The sequence below is a fragment of the Budorcas taxicolor genome, chromosome 21 (assembly GCF_023091745.1).
Source record: "Budorcas taxicolor isolate Tak-1 chromosome 21, Takin1.1, whole genome shotgun sequence".
In the NCBI taxonomy this organism is placed as follows: Eukaryota; Metazoa; Chordata; class Mammalia; order Artiodactyla; family Bovidae; genus Budorcas; species Budorcas taxicolor.
Window position 1 is genome coordinate 70699321 of NC_068930.1, and position 20793 is coordinate 70720113.

Below are 20793 nucleotides of genomic sequence, written 5' to 3' on the forward strand. Positions count from 1 at the left end.
TCAGGTGGACTTCGCGGCTCTCCTCGTAGTGTCACTCTGTCTCTGACGGGATTTGGAGTGTGTAATGGGCTCTGTCGAGTGTCTTGGCGCTTCTGATGAGCTCCCAGACCGTGCCACCTCCTTCCTAGTAAGAGCTACTGGTGGGAGGGGGTCGCCCAGGTCAGTGTTCAGCCTGGTGTGGAGCACCCCAGAGGGGTGTGGATCCACTTGTTCATCACTAATGATTACAGTGCACTGGGGAAGGAGAGACGTAAAGTGGCAGTTCCTGTGTGGTGATGAACTCAGGGCTGTTCGTCTTTGTAAAAGTCCTGGTTATATCGGGATTGTGTCCACAGAATAGTAACTTGAGAGTGTTTTCAAGTGTGTCTGATTGCTGGGTTAGATGGAAAATCTCGAAAGACCTGGTCATCTCAGCTGCTGGCATCCCTGGCATGTGATGAGCGTCCCTGTCGCCTGTCTCCTCTCTTGCAGGTCGTGGCCAGGGCAGCAGGGCACAGGCTGCGGTCTCCTTGGTGGGCACCCGGCCGGCCGCTGCCCACGCTGGGCCTTCTCCTCAGCCCAGGCCCCCGGGGCAGGGAGGAGAGGGGCCCAGTTTCCAGCATTCTGTCTAGTTACCCTGCGAAGAGTGGCTCTGGGCACTTGGTTAGTTTTGTTTCTGTTGCTTTCTTTAATCAAAGGAAGGAAATGGGCATGTAATGATCTCCTTAAAGTTTTGACATTGATAAAAGTGACATTTGATCCTCTTTCCCAGGCTTTGAAATTCCCTCTCCTGATAGTAGTACTTCCTGAGGGAGCAGTTTGTAAGTGCCTTTATAGAATCAAAGCTCTTGGTCACTGTTTTTGCTTGTGGCTACATTGTGGCTTTTCCAGTAGCTGCTGTGGCTTTTGAATTGTTTGTTTTTAGTGTTTTTGTTATAAATTAATATCTGCATTGTAAAATGCATACCCGTCCCTCCCCAGTAATTTTTTTCCTGCTTATCATGTTGATAGCAGTGAAACTGTGTGTGTGCTTGAGAAAGCTTCATTTTAGCAGTGGTGGCTTTAATATGGTTACAGGTTTATTTTCATTGTTTCCTTTATACTAGTTTCATATAGTTAGAAGATCTTGTTTGTGAATGACATTGATGATGGTAGTTTTGATGCTTGTTGCGTTTCTTCACTGGATTAATTTTAGAAATGAGATGGTTTCTTCTGCATCCAGAATGGTGATTACCAGGGGGAGAGTGGGTGAGGGAGCCCACTTCCTGGGCAGGTGTCTTGGCGTGCAGACCTGGCATACTAATGCCCAGATTATGGACATTATGGGATTTTATGGGAGTGATCCTGGCAGTAGGCCTCAGAGCATTTTGGTGTTTTCCTGTTTAATGGAGAGCCCGGCGGCGATGCTAGGCGACCTGAGAGGCTGGGGCGGCCCCCCTCAGCCTCTACTCTGCAGCCCTGGGGGCTTGCTTCTCCTGCCCCCCCACCGACCCTGTGCCAAGAGGGGAACGTGGGGGGCGGGGAGCAGGGCCCGTGGCCTGGCCCCACGCTCACTCAGCGGCAGGTCCTTCCTTTCCTCATGGGATTTCCAGCTTGCTTTCCCTGCTTGCCTGGGTTTGGTCCCGCTCGCCGTAAGGAGCTTGTCCCCCGAGTTCACACCCTGCTCCTCTTGGGCGCCTTCTGCCTTGGCTGCCTAAGTGTCCGTGTCTGGCGGTCGCTGTCCACAGCCTATCTCCCTGTCCTCCCTGGTCGCTTTCCTCAGCGCCTTACCCAGTGGGCACACATGGGCATCTCCCCAGCACGGCCGCCGCCCGCTTCTTCCTGCCACACCCTTCCCGGGCGCTGCCCCTCAGCTCCTCGGAGTCTGCTCACACGCCTCCTCCACTCCGCCCAGCCTCACCCCCGGGAAACCGTCCATCCTGCCCCCACCTCTGGTCGAGTTTAAGAGCTTCTTGTCGGGGGACAGTTGTCACAGGCTCCGAAGCAGTCTCTCTCCACCCGCACCGTTCTGTGCCTCCCGACGGGAGATTCTGCTTGGTTCTGTGACTTCCCTTTCCAGGAATCTTGGGTGTGAGCCACAAATTCAATGTAAAATTTTCTATTAGCCACAGTAAACCATTTAAAAAATAGGTGAAGTTGATATTTTATCTAATACACCCAAGTATTATTTTAGCACGTAATCGATATAAAATTATGAATGAGGTGGTCTCCATAGTTTTCCAGGTCTGCAGAGTTCAGGGTGAGCTGTGCCTTTGCAGCATGTCTCACTCTGGGCCAGTCACTCTCCAGGGCTCGGGGCTGTGGGGTTGGTTAGCACTGGGCTTCAAGGTCACAGCCCAGAGCCCTTAGCCTGGGACTCCGTGTCCTTGAGTCCTAGCTCACAATTCCACATCTGATTTCCAGCCCTTGCTCAGGTGCTCCAATGGAGGGGGTGCCAAGCACATCCCCAAGCTGCCTGCCCCCAGCCTGGGCGCCTGCCTTTCCCTGGCTGCCTCGCCCCTCCTCTGCCTAGGAGCTCCTCACAGGGGACCTTGGGTTTTGCCAAGAGTGTTTTTCCAACATAAACATGTGCTTGTCCAGCTCAAGGCCTCACTGAAACTGGAGAATTGAAGCACAGAAGGGAAATCCCATTCCTTAACTTCGAGAACTAAGATGCCTTACCCTGTTTACTAGACATTTTCTAGAACAAAAGTATACCCTTATGGTCCCGAGACTGGGCTGCATTTGTTACAGTTATTGAACAGGATGTTCTAGGTATTTGTTTCTTGATTTCTGTTCTCTTTTTGTCAAACCCAAACCAAGAATAGTATGAAATAATAGCCCAGAGCAACTTAGTTCAGTGACTCCTAGCCAGCCTGGGACATGTGTCCCGCACCTCACCTGGGGCTGAGAGGCCTGTGCCGGGAGTCACCTGGCGTGTTGCCAGGATGACAGCGGGTGGTTCACTCCCCGTCTGCGCCCTCGCTGCCCTCCTGTGTGGGCGCCCTGCCACTGCCTCCAGCCGCTGTCAGCTCCCTTTCCTTCTCGGCTTGGCAAGCCCGCACGCCCGGGCAGAGACCTCCCAGGCACTCCTGTGAGGCTGAGTCCCTCCTCCCCGCCCCCGTCCCTGTGCCTGCTCAGTGTTCGCGCACAGCAGACCCTGTCCATTTCCCTCCTTTTCATCCCTCGTGAACGCAAGTTCCCCACAGGAAGGGACGGCTTGTCGTCTGCGCTCAGTGCAGGAGTGAACGGATGGGCGTGGGTGGTGAGCGGGAGGGCCTGCAGGGAGCCCCTCAGAGCCTGTCCCCCGGGGGCGGGCGGCAGGGCACTCGTGGGAGCGGGACACCCACCCCCTGCCGGTGGGAGCAGACGTTGCTGCGTCCTCCGTGGGTGGTAATGGTGACCCCTGCGAACAGTTAGCGGCGCGTGTGCCCTCTGACCAGCCGTCCCCCTGGGGCCGCGCCCTGCAGCTGTGTCTGCCGGTGAGAGCTGCAGCACGCTCCGGTTAGTCTTCGCCGTGTCGGTGTCCGTTGGCAGGGGCTTTTCAGAGGCAGCTCAGCCATCCTTGTTGTCGAGCCCTCTGCGCTGTAGGAAGGCGCGAAGAGGCTGTTTGGACGAGTACCGACCGATGCGCGTGATGCGTGACTGGGTGAGAAAGCAGAGGTGCAGACAGTGCAAAAGAGGAAGCTGGGCCCACATGTGCCTGTACTGGCCTTGTCCCCACAGGAAGACCCTGGGAGACAGACAGGAAGCCAGCGACAGTGATTCTGGGGTGGGGGGAGGGGTGTGAGTGAGGCTTCCGACTGGACACTTTTATATGTGAATTATGACTCTGTCACCTATTTAAAAAACAAAAGCTTATGTCGCGGGGTCTGTGTATGCAAAGCCTCGTGCTCAGGGCCTGGCCACAGAGCAGATCCTCGGGTCAGAGGTCAGCACTGCCGTCCTGATGTGCCCACCACACGCCCAGACCGACGCGCCCCGAGACGAAGAGGCACTTTTCCCTGCACTTGACTCAGGCTGGTGGCAGGCTGACAGTGCAGAGCACTGGAGAAGCCCTTTCCACGTTGGAGTTGGAGCTGTGGGCCGTTGATCTGAGTGGTGTGCAGGTGGGGAGGTGTGGCGTGTCTGGTGCCCCAGCAGGGTGCGGAGGTGGGCTGCGGTTTTAGTCCCTAAGTTGTATCTGCGTGTGTGCTTACAGCAGGCTCAGTGCACTTTTTAAGCGTGGAATACTCTTGAAATGTGTTTTGGCAACCCAGTAACATGTATTTTAATAATGGTGCCGTGATTCTTTATCTCCATACCTCACAGTTGCAGAGAAATGCCATTTTTATTTGATAGTATTACAATTTTGAGTTCTAATGGAGTCATTTTTGCTGTGTCTTTTTAAGCCATAAATAAAGCTTTCTCCTAACCATAGTGCTAGATATTTTTGTGTTCATCTTTAAATGGAGAGATGTTGGAAAGATTGAGATGAGGTTTGGTTGCGGTGAGATACGAGGTGCAGGAGTTGAGGCCACGCACAGCTGGGCGGGGGAAAGGTCGCTTCTGCAGCTGCCTCGAGAGGCCCTGGCCGGGAGGTGAGCCACACGGCCCCGGGACCCTCGGTCCCCTGGCGGGTCACATTCAGAGAGGCAGCCTGGCCCGCTGCGTACAGCAAGCCCTGGGGGCTTGTGAGGTGCCCCCGACCTCCTGTGGAAACCCTGGCAGAGCAGCCTGGGCTGGCAGGTTGTTGGCCTTGGTGCAGGTCAGCTGCTGGGCCGGTGGGTCCCGGGAAGGAGAGGAAGGGCGCGAGGGGGACTGTGCGGCTGTGAAACTGCAGTGGCAGTGAGGCCTCCTGCTGCTCGGAGCCCTCGCCCAGCCCACTGGCCCCAGCCCCTGGCCCTGCGCCGCATGGGCGCGGGCCTCCCCGCTCCTCCCTAGCTGGGGACAGGTTGGCCACCTCCCTTCTGGGGCCTCATTTTCTGTGACTTTCTGCAGAGGTGCAGCAGACACACGGCGCAAAGCCGCCTGGGCACGAGGCCCTGTGTCTTGGTGAGCTAGCTTCCCGTCCTTGTAGCCCGTGGCCACCTGAGGCTTGAGTCAGGGAATCCCAACCACACGGGGGAAGTGGAAGCGTGTATCGCCTCCCAAGCCTGAGGGCCCCCAAGGCACCAGTTATGGGGGTGGCAGCAGGACTTGCTGGGAGCTTGGGAGTCCTGGGAACTCCCAGTGGTTTCTGGTGCCGTGATTTGGGGGCCGGTGAGCCCCATGCAAGGTCTGCAAGCAGGGGCACGTACGTGGGGATCATCCTTTGGGGAGTTTCTGCTTTTGCCTTTTATGCTTTTGGTTTTAAAGGCAAAACTCCCAGTCTGTGCCCGTTAAAATTGGTCAGTGGGTCAAAAGTAAGCAAGGGGTAGAGTGATCAGGTGTTAATCATCTGTTAGTGTTCTTAAACACCACCTTGTTCCAAAGAAGGTGGGGGGGTGGCCTGTAAGAATACACGCAAGACAAGGATGGTGAGTGAGGCAGTCAGTGAATCAGGGCTGAGGTCAGAGCCCAGGGAGGTGTTCCTGTCCTGGGTATTGCTGGCTGCATGTGGACCATCCCCCGACCACTGGGAGTCTGAAGGGGCGGGTGCAGTGGGGACGGGCCAGGGGGCCGTGAGGGTGCAAAGCAGCAGAGCGGAGAGCCTGGGGGGGCCCAGCGCTCGGCTGTGGGGCCTGCGAGGCTTGCCCGGGGGCTGCGTAGCATGGACGCTGTGCAGGTGCTGGAGTCCCAGACCCCGGGCTCCTGGAGTCGGACGTGCGACGCGCCAAGGGCTGCTCCCTCCACAACCCGGTGCGTCCTGAGCCTGGCACAGCATCGCGCCAGCACAGACTGGGCTCCCAGCAGGGTTTGCTGAATGACTGACACCCTCAGTGCAAGCCAGTGTCCCGACACCTCAGTGCAGTCCTAGAAAGCGATTCCACGAGGGGCCAAATGCCCTTCGCTGCCCTGCCCTCAGGCTGGGGCGTGGAACGCCTGGACGGATGTGTCCTTCTCACCGAGAAGCAGACAAGGTTTCTTGCTGGAAAAGTAGCCCTTGAAAACTTCTCCATTGTGATAACTTGTTCTCCTTTGTCTTCACAGAGACTAATAGACAAGTCACGAGTAACCTGTGTCAAATGGGTTCCTGGTTCGGAAAGCCTTTTCCTAGTAGCCCACTCGAGTGGGAGCATGTACTTGTATAATGTGGAGCACACTTGTGGCACCACAGCCCCCCACTACCAGCTCCTGAAGCAGGGGGAGAGCTTTGCCGTGCACACTTGCAAGAGCAAATCCACGAGGAACCCTCTCCTCAAATGGACGGTGGGCGAGGGGGCCCTCAACGAGTTTGCTTTCTCCCCAGATGGCAAGTTCTTGGCGTGTGTGAGCCAGGACGGCTTCCTGCGGGTGTTCAACTTTGACTCGGTGGAGCTGCACGGCACCATGAAAAGCTACTTTGGAGGCTTGCTGTGTGTGTGCTGGAGCCCCGACGGCAAGTACATCGTGGCGGGTGGAGAGGACGACCTGGTGACCGTCTGGTCCTTTGGGGACTGCCGCGTGATTGCACGGGGCCACGGGCACAAGTCCTGGGTTAGTGTGGTGGCCTTTGACCCCTACACCACCAGCGTGGAAGAGAGCGACCCTATGGAGTTCAGCGGCAGTGATGAGGACTTCCAGGACCTTCTTCACTTCGGGAGAGACCGAGCGAACAGCACCCAGTCCCGGCTGTCCAAGCGGAATTCGACCGAGAGCCGGCCTGTCAGCGTCACGTATCGGTTCGGCTCCGTGGGCCAGGACACGCAGCTGTGCCTATGGGACCTCACGGAAGACATCCTCTTCCCCCACCAGCCCCTCTCGCGCGCGCGGACACACACGAACGTCATGAACGCCACCAGCCCCCCCGCGGGCAGTGCCGGGAACAGCGTCCCCACGCCCGGCAGCGCCGCACCGCCCCCGCTGCCGCGGTCCAACAGCCTCCCGCACGCCGCCGTCTCCAGCGCCGGCAGCAAGGGCAGCGTGGCGGACGGCGCCATCGCTGCCGGGGTCAGCAAGTTCGCCACGCTCTCGCTGCACGACCGGAAGGACAGGCACCACGAGAAAGACCACAAGCGGAACCATAGCATGGGGCACATCTCTAGCAAGAGCAGCGACAAACTGAACCTAGTCTCTAAAACCAAAACGGACCCGGCCAAAACTCTGGGGACGCCCCTGTGTCCTCGCATGGAAGACGTTCCCTTGTTAGAGCCGCTCATCTGTAAAAAGATAGCACACGAGAGACTGACCGTGCTAATCTTTCTTGAAGACTGTATAGTCACTGCTTGTCAGGAGGGATTTATTTGCACATGGGGAAGGCCTGGTAAAGTGGTAAGTTTTAATCCTTAATGCTGCACAGATCTAGAACTTGAATAGGTAGTGATTTTTTTCTTGCGGGAGGGGTGGGGTGTACAACGAATGTGAATGACACTTCTTATTCTTAATGTAAATCTAAATGCATCAGAGCCATAATTTTGGATACTGCATGCCATATAATTCCGAATCATTTGATAATTCACCGTAGAACGTTTAAAAAATATAATCAAACTAATTGCCAGCCAAGTCAGTCACCCTCCTGCGAGTATAGAGTCCCACGGTTAGCCTTCCTGTATTAGACTATTTCAATTTTAGGAAAATCATGCCAGTGTGGGGAAACAATGACTTTAAAATGCTAAAATTAAAATTTCTGCTTTAACTGGAATATTTTTGCTTAACTACTCAATTAGAATATTGTACACCTGATCAGAGTGTATGTTCAATACAGACGGCCATTAATTGTCATTTATAGTCCAATTTTTTATCTTAATCATAAACTGTTTAGGAATCTATGAAATTTAACTTTAGGAACAAAGTGTTCAGCAGGGTTGATTGATATTATTTTTACATTGTTCTGGCAATCCACAGAAAGAGAAGAGCCTTAATTTTTAAAACCCATTTTAGTCATTTTATGACAATTAAAATTGTTTAATAAACATCTTTTTTCAAAGAAGCAGTTTGTAGCACTTTGATTGAGATTCTGTGCATTGAATGAAGTACCCACGTTTCTCAGAGCCTGGACGGTTGCCATGGACTTCAGGCCAAGGGCGCCAGAAGTGCCTCTTGCCACACAGCCAGGGTCTCGCGTGGTGGATGTGACTTGCTTATGTTTTTTCCAGCAAGGGAAAGGAGCTTTTCTTTTCTTTCTTTTGTTTTTTTGTGGGGGTTTTGGTTGGGTTTTTTGGTTTGCTTTTTGTTCAGTGAGGCGTATGACCGCAGGCCCTCGTGAGCCTCCTCAGCTGTTTTGTACAGGCCCCAGGGTTCAGAGAGCTTCCCACCTCTCCCCTGTTTGGGTTTCAGGTTCCCACAAGAGGCAAAAGGCAGGTGTAGCGTGTCCGTCTTCTGGATCGTTCTTGGAAGGCGCCCCATATCTGTGTCAGCGGCTTCCCCAGCACCCCGCCGACTTGGCTGCGCCCACTTCCAGGGGAAGCCGCTCTGTTTGACTTGATTCCTTAGCACGAGGATGAGCTGTGGGCGCAGTCGCTTTTCTGTTCACTGTGGACGAGGTGGCTCTTGGAGCTGTATGTTCCATGTCGAGATGATGATGGTCTTAGTAGCTTATTTTGGTCACTTGGGTTTGTATTTCTGTTGTGTACACCTTTGTGATTAAATACGGAGACCCTGATCGTTTACACTGGTTTGAGTAGTGAATGCGATGCAGCAAAGCGCAGGCTTGGTTTCTCTGTGGCTCGAGACTCTGGCGCAGCAGCAGCTCTGGGCCCCCCAGGTCCCCGCCGGCCCCCGCTGCCCTCGGTCAGGGCCGGAGCCCCGCACTGTTTGGCTGACGCTCCCTCATGCGGCAGTGTCTGTGACCCGCGACAGAGGAGGTGGTGTTCTTCTGCATGAGAACCACAGTCCATGGGAATGCTAACGTCTTGTCTGCCTTTAAGAGATGGCCCTTTGTTCCTAAATGTTAACTGAAGTCAGGTAGCAAAGGCAGCCATCCTTGCGGAGCATTTCAGCTTTGAGGCTGTCAGATGGGGAGAGGAGACCACTCCCCGTGTGCAGTTCTGTGTACCTGATATAGTATTAGAAGTCCAGTGCCAGAGGCTTCTGTACCCGCATTGCATTAGAAATTCAGTGTCAGAGGCTTCTGAGGCATTGAGTATGCAGTTTGAAAATTCAGGACTTGATATTGGGCCCAAGTGAAGAGTGGCAGATGCAGGTAAGTGCCCTTGAGAGGGTGGGGGGAGGGACGGGCGGGCCATGTTGCTCTGGGGCGTTTTCTGGCTCCTCCCGCCCGTCAGTATCTGCCGGGCACTCACCCAGGGTGGGCCTGTGGATGGGAGCGGGTTAGCAGGGGCAAGAGGAGGATGTTGTTGGTTTCTTAATAAACAAGCTGTGAAACGTGCTGCCGGAAGCCTGTGCCCATCTCCTCCACCCCAAACTTAAGAAATGTCGTCCCTGCACAGTTTGGGGTTTGGAACTTGGTCACAGACTCACTCTTGCAGTGTCTGCGGGTGAGTGTGCCCTTGATGTCTCGTCCGTACCCCGTCCGGGGCCCTGGCTGGGTGTCAGGAGCTGGGGAGGGGCTGGAAGGCCCAGGCTGGCTCTGGACGGAGCAGGGCCCCCCAAGGCCCGCCCTGCACCTGGACAGCCAGCAGAGCCCTGCTGCCGTCAGGAGGACGGTGCCGGGGGCTCTCCGAGACCAGGACGAAACTTGCTGGCGCTTCAGGAGAAGCCGGGGGCATGCAGCACCTCCCCACTGCCCCCGGGTTTGTTTTCAGGGTCCCAGCTTCAGTGGCCTGGGGTCAGGAGGGTTTGCTTCAACTTTGAGGGGTTCCAACTGCGGGTGTATAAGGAGTAGTGGCCTGCTGAGGGGGTTCTAGGGAGTGGCCTTTGCAACTTTTGTCTCCAAACTTTGAGCTTCCTCACTGAAACTGTTCGATTTTTCAGCTTAAACATTATCCTGAGCAAAAACATATTTTCTAACCTCACCTCTGGAATAAAACAGCTTTAGACAGAATCTGAGACAGCTCAGTTGGCACGATTTTCCATCACGCATTGAGACGCATTGACGGAAAAGCACAGAAATAAAGCGCTCAGGGAGGCCCATAAGCCAAGACCCCTGAGTGTCGGGGGCTCTTCTCTGCCTCCCCTGCTCGGGCTCCCTCTTTTCAACCTTCTAGGAAACCCAGGACCTAGGGTCCCTTGGGTGATTCTGGCTTCTGAACCCCCGGGCCGCCCCAGCCCTGGCCCTTCTCTGCGTTTCTCCTCCCCTGGAGGACTGAAGAAGAAAGCCTTGGGAAAACCTTGCCTTCTTTTAAAAACAAATGTGTAAGAGGGAGTAGGCAGACTCTTTAAAAATAATCAGGAGCTTTGGGTCCTAAATTGACTCGCATTGTAGTGAAGAATCTTAAATTTCGTCTCTGTGCCGGACCTTCTAGCACTTTGGAAGGGTTCTCCTGTGAGCCCTTGACTTGGGGTTGAGGATAAACCTTAACGGAAGAACACTGAGGAGTGGAAATATGGGAACAAGTCACCACAGTTACGCTGTCCCAGACACCCAGAAGCAGGGAGGAATAGGGTGCCGCGAAGCCGCCTCAGTTCTCTGGCATGTGTGCATCCTCAGCGTCCTGGCCCCTCGGGCCCGCAGCCATTTCTCCAGTTCCTGAGGGAAAGAGGCTGTCGAGTATCGTGTTTGCACTGGAGTTGGTAAAGCTGTTTATCGATGTCTGCACCGGTGGATGAGGTTCTCGTCATCTCCTGTCAGAGGGAGGCCTTTGATTTCTTGGTGCAGAAGCTCAAAGGGTAAGGGGACACCAAGGGGCTGGTGGGGGGCTCCGGGGAAGGAGTCCTGTGAACACCCGAAAGCTACGTGAGTGGATCCAATTGTCCGAGGAGAAACTGGCGGGAGGGGTCGACTGGATTTCCCAGGAAGGGATGCATGTGGGGTCCCATCCTGTGTGGAGGGCCCGGCCCAGGGGTCCCCTGGATAGATCATTGGTAGGGGGCCCGGCCGCTGGCCCCTGTGCCTGGGGCCTGAGGTGAGGCAGTTGGCCTGCACAGGTGGTCCCGCTGTGCCAGAGTGTCCACTCCGGGGCTTGCCTTCTGCCACGTTCACGTGTAGGGCTCACGAGTGACCGGAGAGGTCTACCTTGGGGCCCACAAGCAGGGTGCTATCGCCCAGGCCCTCTCCTCGCCCAGCACGTGCACCTGTCACGCTAGGCTGCTTGGGACTGTCCCCTGTTTGGGTCGTCAGGGGACTCAGCCCCACACCCCCAGTGCTGGCCAGTGAGAAGGACAGGGATGGGGGCAGGGGGTCCGGGGCTCACCTGCAGAAGCACTGGTACCAGCTGTTCCCAGTGAAGCTCAAAGCCAAGCTCACGGGTTCCCTCCAGAGAGGGCAGCGGCCCCGCTGGTGCTGAGCTTTCATTCACTGCTGCGTCTGTTACATGCACTTTGTGTCACAGTTAACATCGCTGTCTCTCAACTTAAATATGTAAAAGAAAGTTTTTCTGCATCTTTGGTTTCTGTATACCTAAGCTTATTAAAGGTTACTGTGTTAGGTAACACTGTATAACATTGTATGAATATTTTACCTTTAACAAAGAAAAAAATATGTATTTCCTTGTTTTACATTTTCATCTGATTTCTTGAAAACTTGAATAAATTTCATAAAGAGCCTTCCTAACAGGAAATGTTGGTAAATTAACTGTTGCAATATTAATGAAGCTTTAATATCAGCATTGTTACTTTGTAATTTTAAGAAAATCATGCTTTTGTTTCATTACCCTTGTTTTCAGCTGTCCCTTGTCACTGTGACAGCTAGAGACGCCGTTCTTGATATTCTGAAGAACTTTGGGGTTGTCCTCTGTATAATGACATTAAATAAAAGTGTGAATGAATTGTAAATATAGATAATTTTTAATAATCGTTTTCACATCTAAGCTTTAAAAAAAAAAAACTTGGTGAACCAAAAAATGAAAAGCTTTTAAATGCTGTAACTTTAGGGCTCTGTTTATGTTTAGAGAACAAATAGCCCCAGGAATTTCTACCTCTTATTACTGGATTGAGTTTTTCCTAATTCGAAGCTTACTAAATGAAATGTTTGTTCTGACCATTGGAGGTATTCATTGTTTTCTGTGACCTTCCTCTCAGCCGAGTGCCCCGTGGGGAAGGACGTGGCCTGACTTTGCAGCGAGCTGGTGGCCGGTCTGTGCGGACGCTGGGAGGCCGCCCGCCAGCCAGAGCTCCAGGTGGCGGCAGGCGTGCTTCTGCAGCAGCTCTGCAGCAGCGGACTTGTCGGCTTCCTCCTCCGAGTATCGAGTATCGAACTGTTCGCAGGCGCTCTGTCAGCGCTGTTGGGACCCCGGAGGCCCCCGGTGCAGAGGGAGCACCGTGAGTGGGCGGGAAGGAGGGGCCAGCTCCTCACCCTGGGCACTGGTACCTCCGTCTCTGGAAGCTTCTCAGCAAGAATTCCGGGCCTGGACCTGCACGTCCCGCCCAGGGCTCGCCCTCGTCGGGCCCTGGGATCCCCACTCAGCTGGTGTTCCCTGCCATCTCTTGAAACATCTGGGCCTGGAACACGGGGAGGGCGAAGCCTCAGGCCGCTCCCTCCTGGCCGCCTCTCCTCGGGGTGGGCGGCCGGCCCCCCTGGACTCCAGAACCCGCCCGACGGTGTGGCCTCCTGAGAGTGGGGCCCTCGCCCGCCTTTGACTCGGAGCTGCCGGAGTGGGAGAGACATCAGTTTCTCCGCCCTCGGTGTGACCTGCAGAAGCCAGACACCGTCTCCTCAGCCCTGGAGTAGGTTTTAGGTCCTGAATTCTAGTAGGTTCACGGAAGTTCACAAAGACACAGGTGCAACATTTTGATCTTTTTAAAACCACTAGTTTTTTACCTTGAAAAAATAAGTCCCATTTTTTCCTCCCGTGTGTGGCTGCCTGTTGAAACAGGCGATTCTGGACCAGATTCTGAACCAGCGGGCCTCTTTCTGAAAAGGAACAGGAAACCTCGGGGCCCCACCCCGTCTGGTCGGCAGCCTCTGCAGCGTTTGGGTGGAGGCCGCATGACTCCACTCGTGCTCGGAGGCTCCTGGAAGACGCGGAGGTCCGCAGACCAGAGGGAGTTTCAGAGGCGCAGTGGGTCACCGGGCGGGAGCCTGCAGGCCGTGGGAGGGCCTCCCTTCCCCAGCACAGCTCCCACTGGAGCCCGTAACTGGGTATTCCCTCAGAATATTCCCCTTTCCCCAGATGTCTGTAAGCATGGTCGTTTTCTCTGGGTGACTTTTCCAAGGTTGAGTGGCCTCTTTGGAGGAAGCGTGTCACCATCCGTGTGACCTGTCAGCGGGCAGGTCAGGGCTGCCCAAGGGGAGTTACCCCCTGAAGTCACGGTCGCAGGCCTTGGTGAGCGCTGGGTCTGGGGCAGGGCAGGTCCAGGTGCCAGGGAATGGCCCAGAGGAGGTGCCAGCGGAGAGAGCCCCTCGCCGCCCCGCACCCGCGTCCTAAATCTGGCTTGTTGAGTGCAGGACCCAGGCCTCACGCGCAGCCGCTCTGTCCAGCTTTTCTTTGGTTCTCATGCAACCGTCTGGGCAGCGGGAGTGGTGGGATTCTTGTGGCTGAATTACGGAAAACGTATCCATAGCTCGAAGCGGCCCCGGGGGAAGGCAGCTGGGTGCTAGCTCTTGTCACTTTTGTACCATCTCTGAAAGGGCCTCACTTTATGGAGACTCACCCCGTCTCTCGAGCCGGTAGGGCAGTTCAGGGGAGCTCCCGGCAGGCTGCCTCGGACCGGAGCCCCAGGGGTCGGCCTTCCAGGGCGGGTGCAGGCCCGCTCCGCAGGTGAGGCTGACCCAGCACCGGAGCTCCGCCCGCGCCCCTTTCCTTTGGGGCTCAGGAGGCTGCTGGTCTGTCTGCAGCAGGACCTGGGGCCAGTGTGCATGTCATGGTCTGGGCGGGGAGGGCGACTCAGAGAGTTGACTGACAAGCCTGGACCAGTGCCACCGGCCAGTCCGCCGACCACCCCCTCAAGGGCCTGAGGGGCAAGGCCAAGGTAGCCGTGGGGCGGAGGGGAGCCCTGCTGGGACCTGGGGAGGCTTCAGGACGAGGGCTGGCTCTCACCTGGGTCTCCGAGACCCTCATGCTCCCTGCTTGCTCTCGGGGCCTCCAATCTCAGCATCGCCCCAAACAAAGATGTGTTTCATGGTTGTAAATCGTTTTTTAGCTGAAATGTTACTATTTCTATATATTCTTTCTTATGAAACAAGGTTTAATTATATCAGTTTAGTATTATAATCAAACCCAAACTAAGAGCTGGGGTATTCTGATCAATTCTCATTGAATTGGATTCTGGGAATCTCAACAGGATTCCCTGGTGGCTTGGACGGTAAAGCATCTGCCTGCAATGCGGAAGACCTGGTTTTGATCCTCGGGTCAGGAAGATCCCCTGGAGAAGGAAATGGCAACCCACTCCAGTACTCTTGCCTAGAAAATTCCATGGATGGAGGAGCCTGGTGGGCTACAGCCCATGGGGTCGTAAAGAGTCGGACACGACTGAGCGACTTCACTTACTTAAACTAATTCTCATACGAAATCGCTAGCAGGACTAAAGCGGCAACTCTGGTGAGACCAGATCGGCAGGTTAGACTCAAGAGTTGCCAATGTTCCTGAAGCCGGCTTCCTTCCTGGGGGCTGGTAGGATGGCTCGTGAATTCCAGGCTGGAGAGAGCTTGTGCTTCGGGGTGTTTGTAAAGCCCTTCCTTGCCAGCTGTCCAGTGTCCGGGGGACAGCCTGGCGGCTACCTGGCTGTCTGGACAGCTGGACACCAGCAGGGTCTCTGAGGCCAGATGCTCTGTCCTCCTGAGAAAATCCTCAGGGAGGAGGCAGGCAGGACAGGCCACCCTCACGAGCGGCCCGAGGCAGCAGGAGAGTGGGCCCTCCTCTCAGTTCACAGGTCTAGCCGGCCTCCCCTCGGCAGTGGTCTGGAGTCTCTGACGGAGGCCCACCAGTGTGTTTTCCCTTTTTCTCACTGTCACCCAGTAACTAGCTTCTAGACTAAAGCGCAGGCTTACAGAAATAAGGTGACTTTGCACATCTTCTTTGGAATAGTGTTCACAGGCCTGGGAATTTGCAGCTTCAGCGTTGCAGTATGTGTAACCTTATTAATAAATGAATGCCAGACTGTGACGTGCATCCCAGTGAGGGAGGAAATGTGAGTGCTGGTGGTTGCACGAGGCTCAGCCCTCTCAGGTTCATCTTGAGCTCGGAGGGCCTCCTGCCCCCCGCCAGAGGGGCGCCGCCATCACCACCCTCAGAGAGCAGAGCAAACGCCTTTTAAGAAATGCCACTAGGCTCTGTTTCTGGGGAACGCTGGCTCTGGGGGACAGGGCGCAGGCTCTGGGCCGCGCTTGGCGAGCTGGCCTGGGGGCTGGGGAACCCCTCGGCAGCCCCAAGCTGCAGCCCCTGGGGAGGGCAGTGAACAGCCCCTGCCCCCAGGAGGTGCCCCTCGCCTTTGCGCAGCGATGCTCAAAGCACCCAGGCCCTGAGAGACCACCCTCTCGCCCTGGCCAGCCCTTCCCAAAGCGTGCCCGCCGAGCAGCTCAGCGGCCTCCCCCGAGTCAGGGACTAGATACATGGACATGGAGGGGGCCTGTGAGAAACGCTGGCTCCCAAACCGACACGAGGCCAGTCGTGGCCCCGGACGCTGCTGGAAGGGCTGAGTGACTGTGGCTGTCTCTGCTGCCCTGTGTTTTGCTGGATTAATGGAAACTGCTTTGTTTGCAGGGTTTACTGTCAGCCCCAAACCAGGCCACTTCTCCAGGTGGAACTGTAGTGTAGCGACCCCACGCCTGCTCTCGGACATCCTCACCCCAGTCCGCGTCTCGAGGGAGCAGCCACAGCGCAGTGCCAGCTGCGTGGGACCTTCAGCAGCGCTGCGTGGAGGGCAGGCCACAAGGAGGAGCTCAGCGGGGCTCGGTGCCGCGCACCCCAACAAGTTGTTTCCGGTTTTAAACCATTCTTTTGGGGTTGCAGTAAAAAATGAGAAATGAGGTTTTCTTGCTTTTTACTCTTAAAATACAATGTAATTAAAATGTTATATATATATAAAATTATACATATATACATAGTGTAAAATAAAAATATTTCTTGGACAAGAAATCCCCTTAAATCCAACTGTTTATAAATAGCACTTCCCTGCTTCTGCACTATTTGTAATACTTTCGGTGGTCAGGAGACAACCTGGAATGCACTCATAAAAGTTGTTAAAGTTATTTCTTGTAATTCAGGAAGACAAATGCTGCAATCATAGATTTTTAAAAATTGTTTGCACTTAAAATAGCTTAATGCTGTTAAAAAGTTATTTTGAATATGGGTGTAGTGGACCACCAAGGTGTGGCACAAACATGCCCTTTTTTAATCTGTTAACATTTATTTTAATACTCTCGTTCCAATGCAGTCAGCTCTGTATTATATATAAAATAATGTAAGTCTGCAGTTGCGGAAAGGGTCACTTCAGCAAGTAATTTTCATCATTTAAGAGTAATATTTCTAATTCACACAAAGTTAATATTAAAGCTATCTTGAATATACCACTCGTCTGTCTTCTGTTAAACTGGCTCTAGCTTCACTGCGTTCCTGTTGTTGAGGTGCTCAGGCCACGTCCCTCGAGGCTCTCCAGCCAGTGAGATCGATTTCAGGCAGCTCTTGAACCCTCGGCTCACCTGGGGAGATCGCTGCTTCTCTGGCTGCTTCTTGCCACGTCCCCATCTTCAGCCGTGGTGGGCCGTGGTACATGGGTGCCAACTCTGGTTTTAGCGAACCATTTTCTCCTTACAGCTTAAAGCCCACGAGCCCACCTTCTGTCGCTGAGAGATCTCACCCGCAACTCTCTCTACCGTTGTGTGTGAAAATGCTTTGTCACCCATGCGGTGAAAAGGCTAATGAGATGACTTGGGACTTTGATTTGGTTGAAACCAGCTGGTGAGCAGCTCTGAGCATAGGTCAGGCCCACACCTGCGTGCAGACTCTACAGGTGACTAGAGTAATAACAGTGTGTAGCTGCCAAGCCGAGACCCTTTTGTCAAATCATACACAGTTGAGCCCTCTTCTGAAGGCCTTTATTCAGTCAGGCTCTAAACCATGGTGCCTAAAACACATTTCCCAGAGATCCCAGTAAACCAGGGGCACGTCCGAGTGATGTTAGCTAGAAAAGATGGGAACACACTCCACTCACTCCCCTGCCATCATCTGCGTGAGCGTCCCCACAGGATCACACTGCTGGGTGCGGGAAAACTCATCAGCGCAGTCTTGCTCCCTCCCCGAGAGGAGAGGAGGAAGGTTGGGGAGCCAGCTCTCCACCGCTGCCTCGCCGCACAGCAGGTCGGGTCTATGTGGACAGAGACCACCGGCGCTCGGGCAGCAGGGCAGGTGGCCGCCTGTGCCCCGGAGGCCTGGCCAGTGCTGGCCCACGGGGCGCAGAGCCCTGGAAGGCGGGGGGGCCCTGGGGCAGCAGGACTGTGCTCCTCAAACCCGGGAGAGCAGGCCCACCTGCTGACACCAAAAGGGGAGCCCCCCGGGGGCCCAGGGACCGCACAGCCCTGCCCGGGAGCCCAGCCCAGCGCCACGCTGGGGGACAGGCGCAGAGTCACTGCACGGAGCCCTTCACGTCTCTGTATTTAAAGTGGGTCACGATGCCCCTGAACTGCCCTTAGAGCTGCCCTCGCTCCGAGCAGGCCCCATCCCCAGCCGCTCCCTCATCTGCTGAGCCCTCGGAGCCCCCGGGCTGGACATGGACCCCAGGCCCTCTGCTGTTCTCCACCCAATGCCACCCTCACACGGGAGGGCCCTGAAGCCAGCCCCTCCCCCTGCTCCCAGGCCCCGTGAAACACCAGCCCCCTGCCCCCCTCCCCTGGGCTCCGTGAAACGCCAGCCCCTTGCCCCAGCCCCGCTGTCCGTCCCTCCCGCCCACCCCCCACTTTCCGCGGCCACCGCTGCTCTGCCCTGCCCCCCCACCAGGGGAAACAGGTGTTTTCTGCACCCACTTACTGCCCTGGGGCCGCGTGCTGGCCTGGGCGCTGCCCTCAGGAGGGGATCAGGTGAGCCGGGCGCTGCGCCCGTCTCCCCAGCAGAGCCAGTGCCCCTGATGCACCCACAGAAGTCAAGATAAAGGACGGTCAGGACACGCGTTCAACTCGGCAAACAGGAGGACACCGTGAGGACAGCTTACTCTTTAATAAAATCAGGGGTCTCCGGTGGTATAATCCGGAAGCTGAACTGTGCTAAACACGAGCGCTGATGGACTACAGGCACGCGGAGCCCGCGGTGAAGCCAGCCTAAACAACACATAATGACAGTATAATCTCTCTCTTCTGATTCATACAAAAGTTACAAAATATCCCTGCCCCGAACCCTTACATTATGGAAATGAAGTAAAACCCCAGAAGGAGACGGTTTTGCAGATGTATTAGACTGGAACACAGTCAAGCCGCTCTCTGGACACGGCTGTCCTGGTGCGGGTCTGGGGGCGGCGCTCCCGGAACAGGACGCCCGGCCCTGGGAGACCCTGCCCGCTCGCGGGCGCAGCGGCGGGGAGCCAGCCCGAGCAGGGCGCCACGGCGCTCAGGAGCCCCCACCTCTGCGCTCTATCGTGGGCAGGCGGTACTGTTTCAGGCTGGGCTTGATGTCCTTCTGCGTGTCTGTCTGTCAGAGAGAGGGACAGACACTCAGTGGGGGCCAGGGTGGGCGGGAGCACAGGGTGGGGGGCTGCGGGACGCCCACCTTCTGGGCCGCACCGACGCACTTCAGGGGTCTCAGCAGCGGCACCTTTGGGAGGAATACTGACGGCAGGGCCGGGCTGGAGTAGGAGGCCAGCTTGGCCCCTCCGGACAGCTTCAGCCTGGGCAGCTCCATCAGGTAGGCCGGCCCCGGCCTCTGGGGGTAGTTCTCCTCTGGCCTTGGGGGCTGTTTCTAGAAACAGGAGAAGGCCAGATGAGCGCAGGATGCCAAGCCCCTTGCGGGAATTAGGCAGGGCAACGGGGGCGCCCTTACTGCTCCTGCCTCGCACAATTCTGGGCCATGAGGTGGGACCACACGGTGACTGGACAACACACACCGTGTCCCAGGCAGAAACTCGGGGGGCCGCTCCCAGGCCAGGCCTGCGTGGACGGCGGTGGGGGTGCGGGGTGCGAGGTGCGGTCTCGCTTCCTGCTCTGACCCCTGGGGTTGGCCGCGTGGCCTGCAGCCTGCTTCTGTGTGGCCAGTGAGCTAATGGGTTTCACAGCTTTTAATGGCTGAAGAAAATTTCACGGCATGCAAAAACTGTATGAGGCGTGGGCGCGGTCGCCTCCTGGAGGAGCACACGGGCCGGACCCGGGGTCCTGCTCTCTGGAGGGCAGCCTGGCCGCAGGGACACCTGCGTCCTCGGCCCCCGGCAGATGGACCCTCAATAAACGGCAGCCGGGCAGTCACCACAGAGCTCGGTGCCTGCCCACAGATGTGAAGGGGGCTCGGGGCCTGAAGGGAAAGGTGAGGCTCTCACAAGGAGAAGCCACAGCTGCTAAAAGCGTGCGCAGCAACCGCCGGTGGCCCGCTGCTCCTGCAGGGCTCAGCAGCCAAGGGGTCACCTGGCCAGGGGTGGCTTCCCTGCGCCCCCAGCTAGGGTGGTCTGGGCGACACGACAAGGTGACCAGCGCTGGGTCTGGGTGCAGCCTGGCCCTGGGGGTGGGAGGACCCACCCCACAAGGCTGTGGAAGGAGCTGGTAGGCAGCAAGGGCGGGGGCCATGGGAGCCGGTGCCCACCCCCGGTATGTGCAGACGCTGTCTGGCTTGGTGGCAGGTCGATGACGGCCCCTCCAGGGGGGTGGGGGGCCCTCCAGGGCATCTGTCTGGGAGACACGGGGGGTGCCTGCGGCCGTTGGCTCCCCCAGTCACACAGTACCTGCTTCCGGCCCTCCTGCGCCGTCTGCCAGGTGCTGCTGAGCTCTGGGGCCGTGGGGCACTCGGGGAAGGGAGCAGGGGCCTTCCACCTGGCCCTCGCCAGCGCCTGCTTCTCAGCCGCCCTGTGGGGAACACAGAAGGGCGCCTCTCTTGAAAACCCATTGTGGCGTCTGCCGCCTCCGCTCCCCTGCCTCGCTCACACACCTCACCCACTGACCGCCAGGGAGCTCACCCCTTCTCTGCATCAGCCTGACAGCTTCTGGTCTTCACACAGAGGGGTGGTCAGGCGCCCTGGCGCAGGCACTGCCCACGTCGGGCACCCCCCAGCTCACTCTGGAGCCTCACAGTGAGCAGGCTCACCCCACTAGCCCCTTCTGCTCTGACTCCCTGGGCTAAACATTGGAGCCTTGACTTCGACTGAAAGGTGGCCACAGGCCCTCCTTCTACCCTCCCTGATGCCACTAGCCTCCTTTAGGAAAAAAGTGCCAAAGAGGAGCGAGGGGTGGGTTCCCAGAGGTATGGGCACTGTTCCTGGGACCACCTTACCCCTCCACGTCCCCCCGGCCCCCGCGCGCCCCCACCCGGCCCCTCCACGCCCGCCCGGCCCCGGCCCCTCCGCAACCCCTCCCCGGCCCCTCTGCTCGCCCCCCAGCCCTTCCACACCCCTTCCCTGGCCCCTCTGCATGCCCCCTGAGCCCTCCACACCCCCTCCCCAGCCCCCCCACGCTCCCACCCCGCCCCTCTGCACCCCCTCCCCGGCCCCTCCGCTTGCGCCCCAGCCCCTCCACACCCCCTCCCTGGCCCCTCCACATCCCCCCTGGCCCCTCCACACCCCCTCCCTGTGCCCCCTGGCCCCTCCGCGTGCCCCCCAGCCCCTATGCACCCC

At 56.7% G+C, this 20793-nt stretch overlaps 2 protein-coding genes across 4 annotated transcripts in view; one reads left to right on the forward strand and one right to left on the reverse strand.

Moving 5' to 3' along the window:
- WDR20 (WD repeat domain 20) overlaps positions 1–15938 on the forward strand; it is a 66050-nt gene extending 50112 nt beyond the window's left edge. For 2 of the 3 annotated variants that reach the window (XM_052659806.1, XM_052659807.1), the window contains exons 3-4: positions 6070–7329; positions 12136–12856. In XM_052659806.1, the coding sequence (XP_052515766.1) occupies positions 6070–7329; positions 12136–12693 (1818 nt within the window). In that variant the 3' untranslated portion in view covers positions 12694–12856. Of the gene's footprint in view, positions 1–6069; positions 7330–12135; positions 12857–15755 lie in introns of those variants that run through there. The other variant, XM_052659808.1, reaches the window with a different exon arrangement.
- A 2652-nt stretch (positions 15939–18590) lies between these two features.
- Positions 18591–20793, reverse strand: part of MOK (MOK protein kinase) — a 44157-nt gene continuing 41954 nt past the window's right edge. Inside the window, exons 10-12 of the mRNA XM_052659545.1 lie at positions 19909–20029; positions 18750–18938; positions 18591–18671 (exon numbers count right to left, since the gene is read on the reverse strand). Of these exons, the coding sequence (XP_052515505.1) occupies positions 18591–18671; positions 18750–18938; positions 19909–20029 (391 nt within the window). The remainder of the gene's footprint in view (positions 18672–18749; positions 18939–19908; positions 20030–20793) is intronic.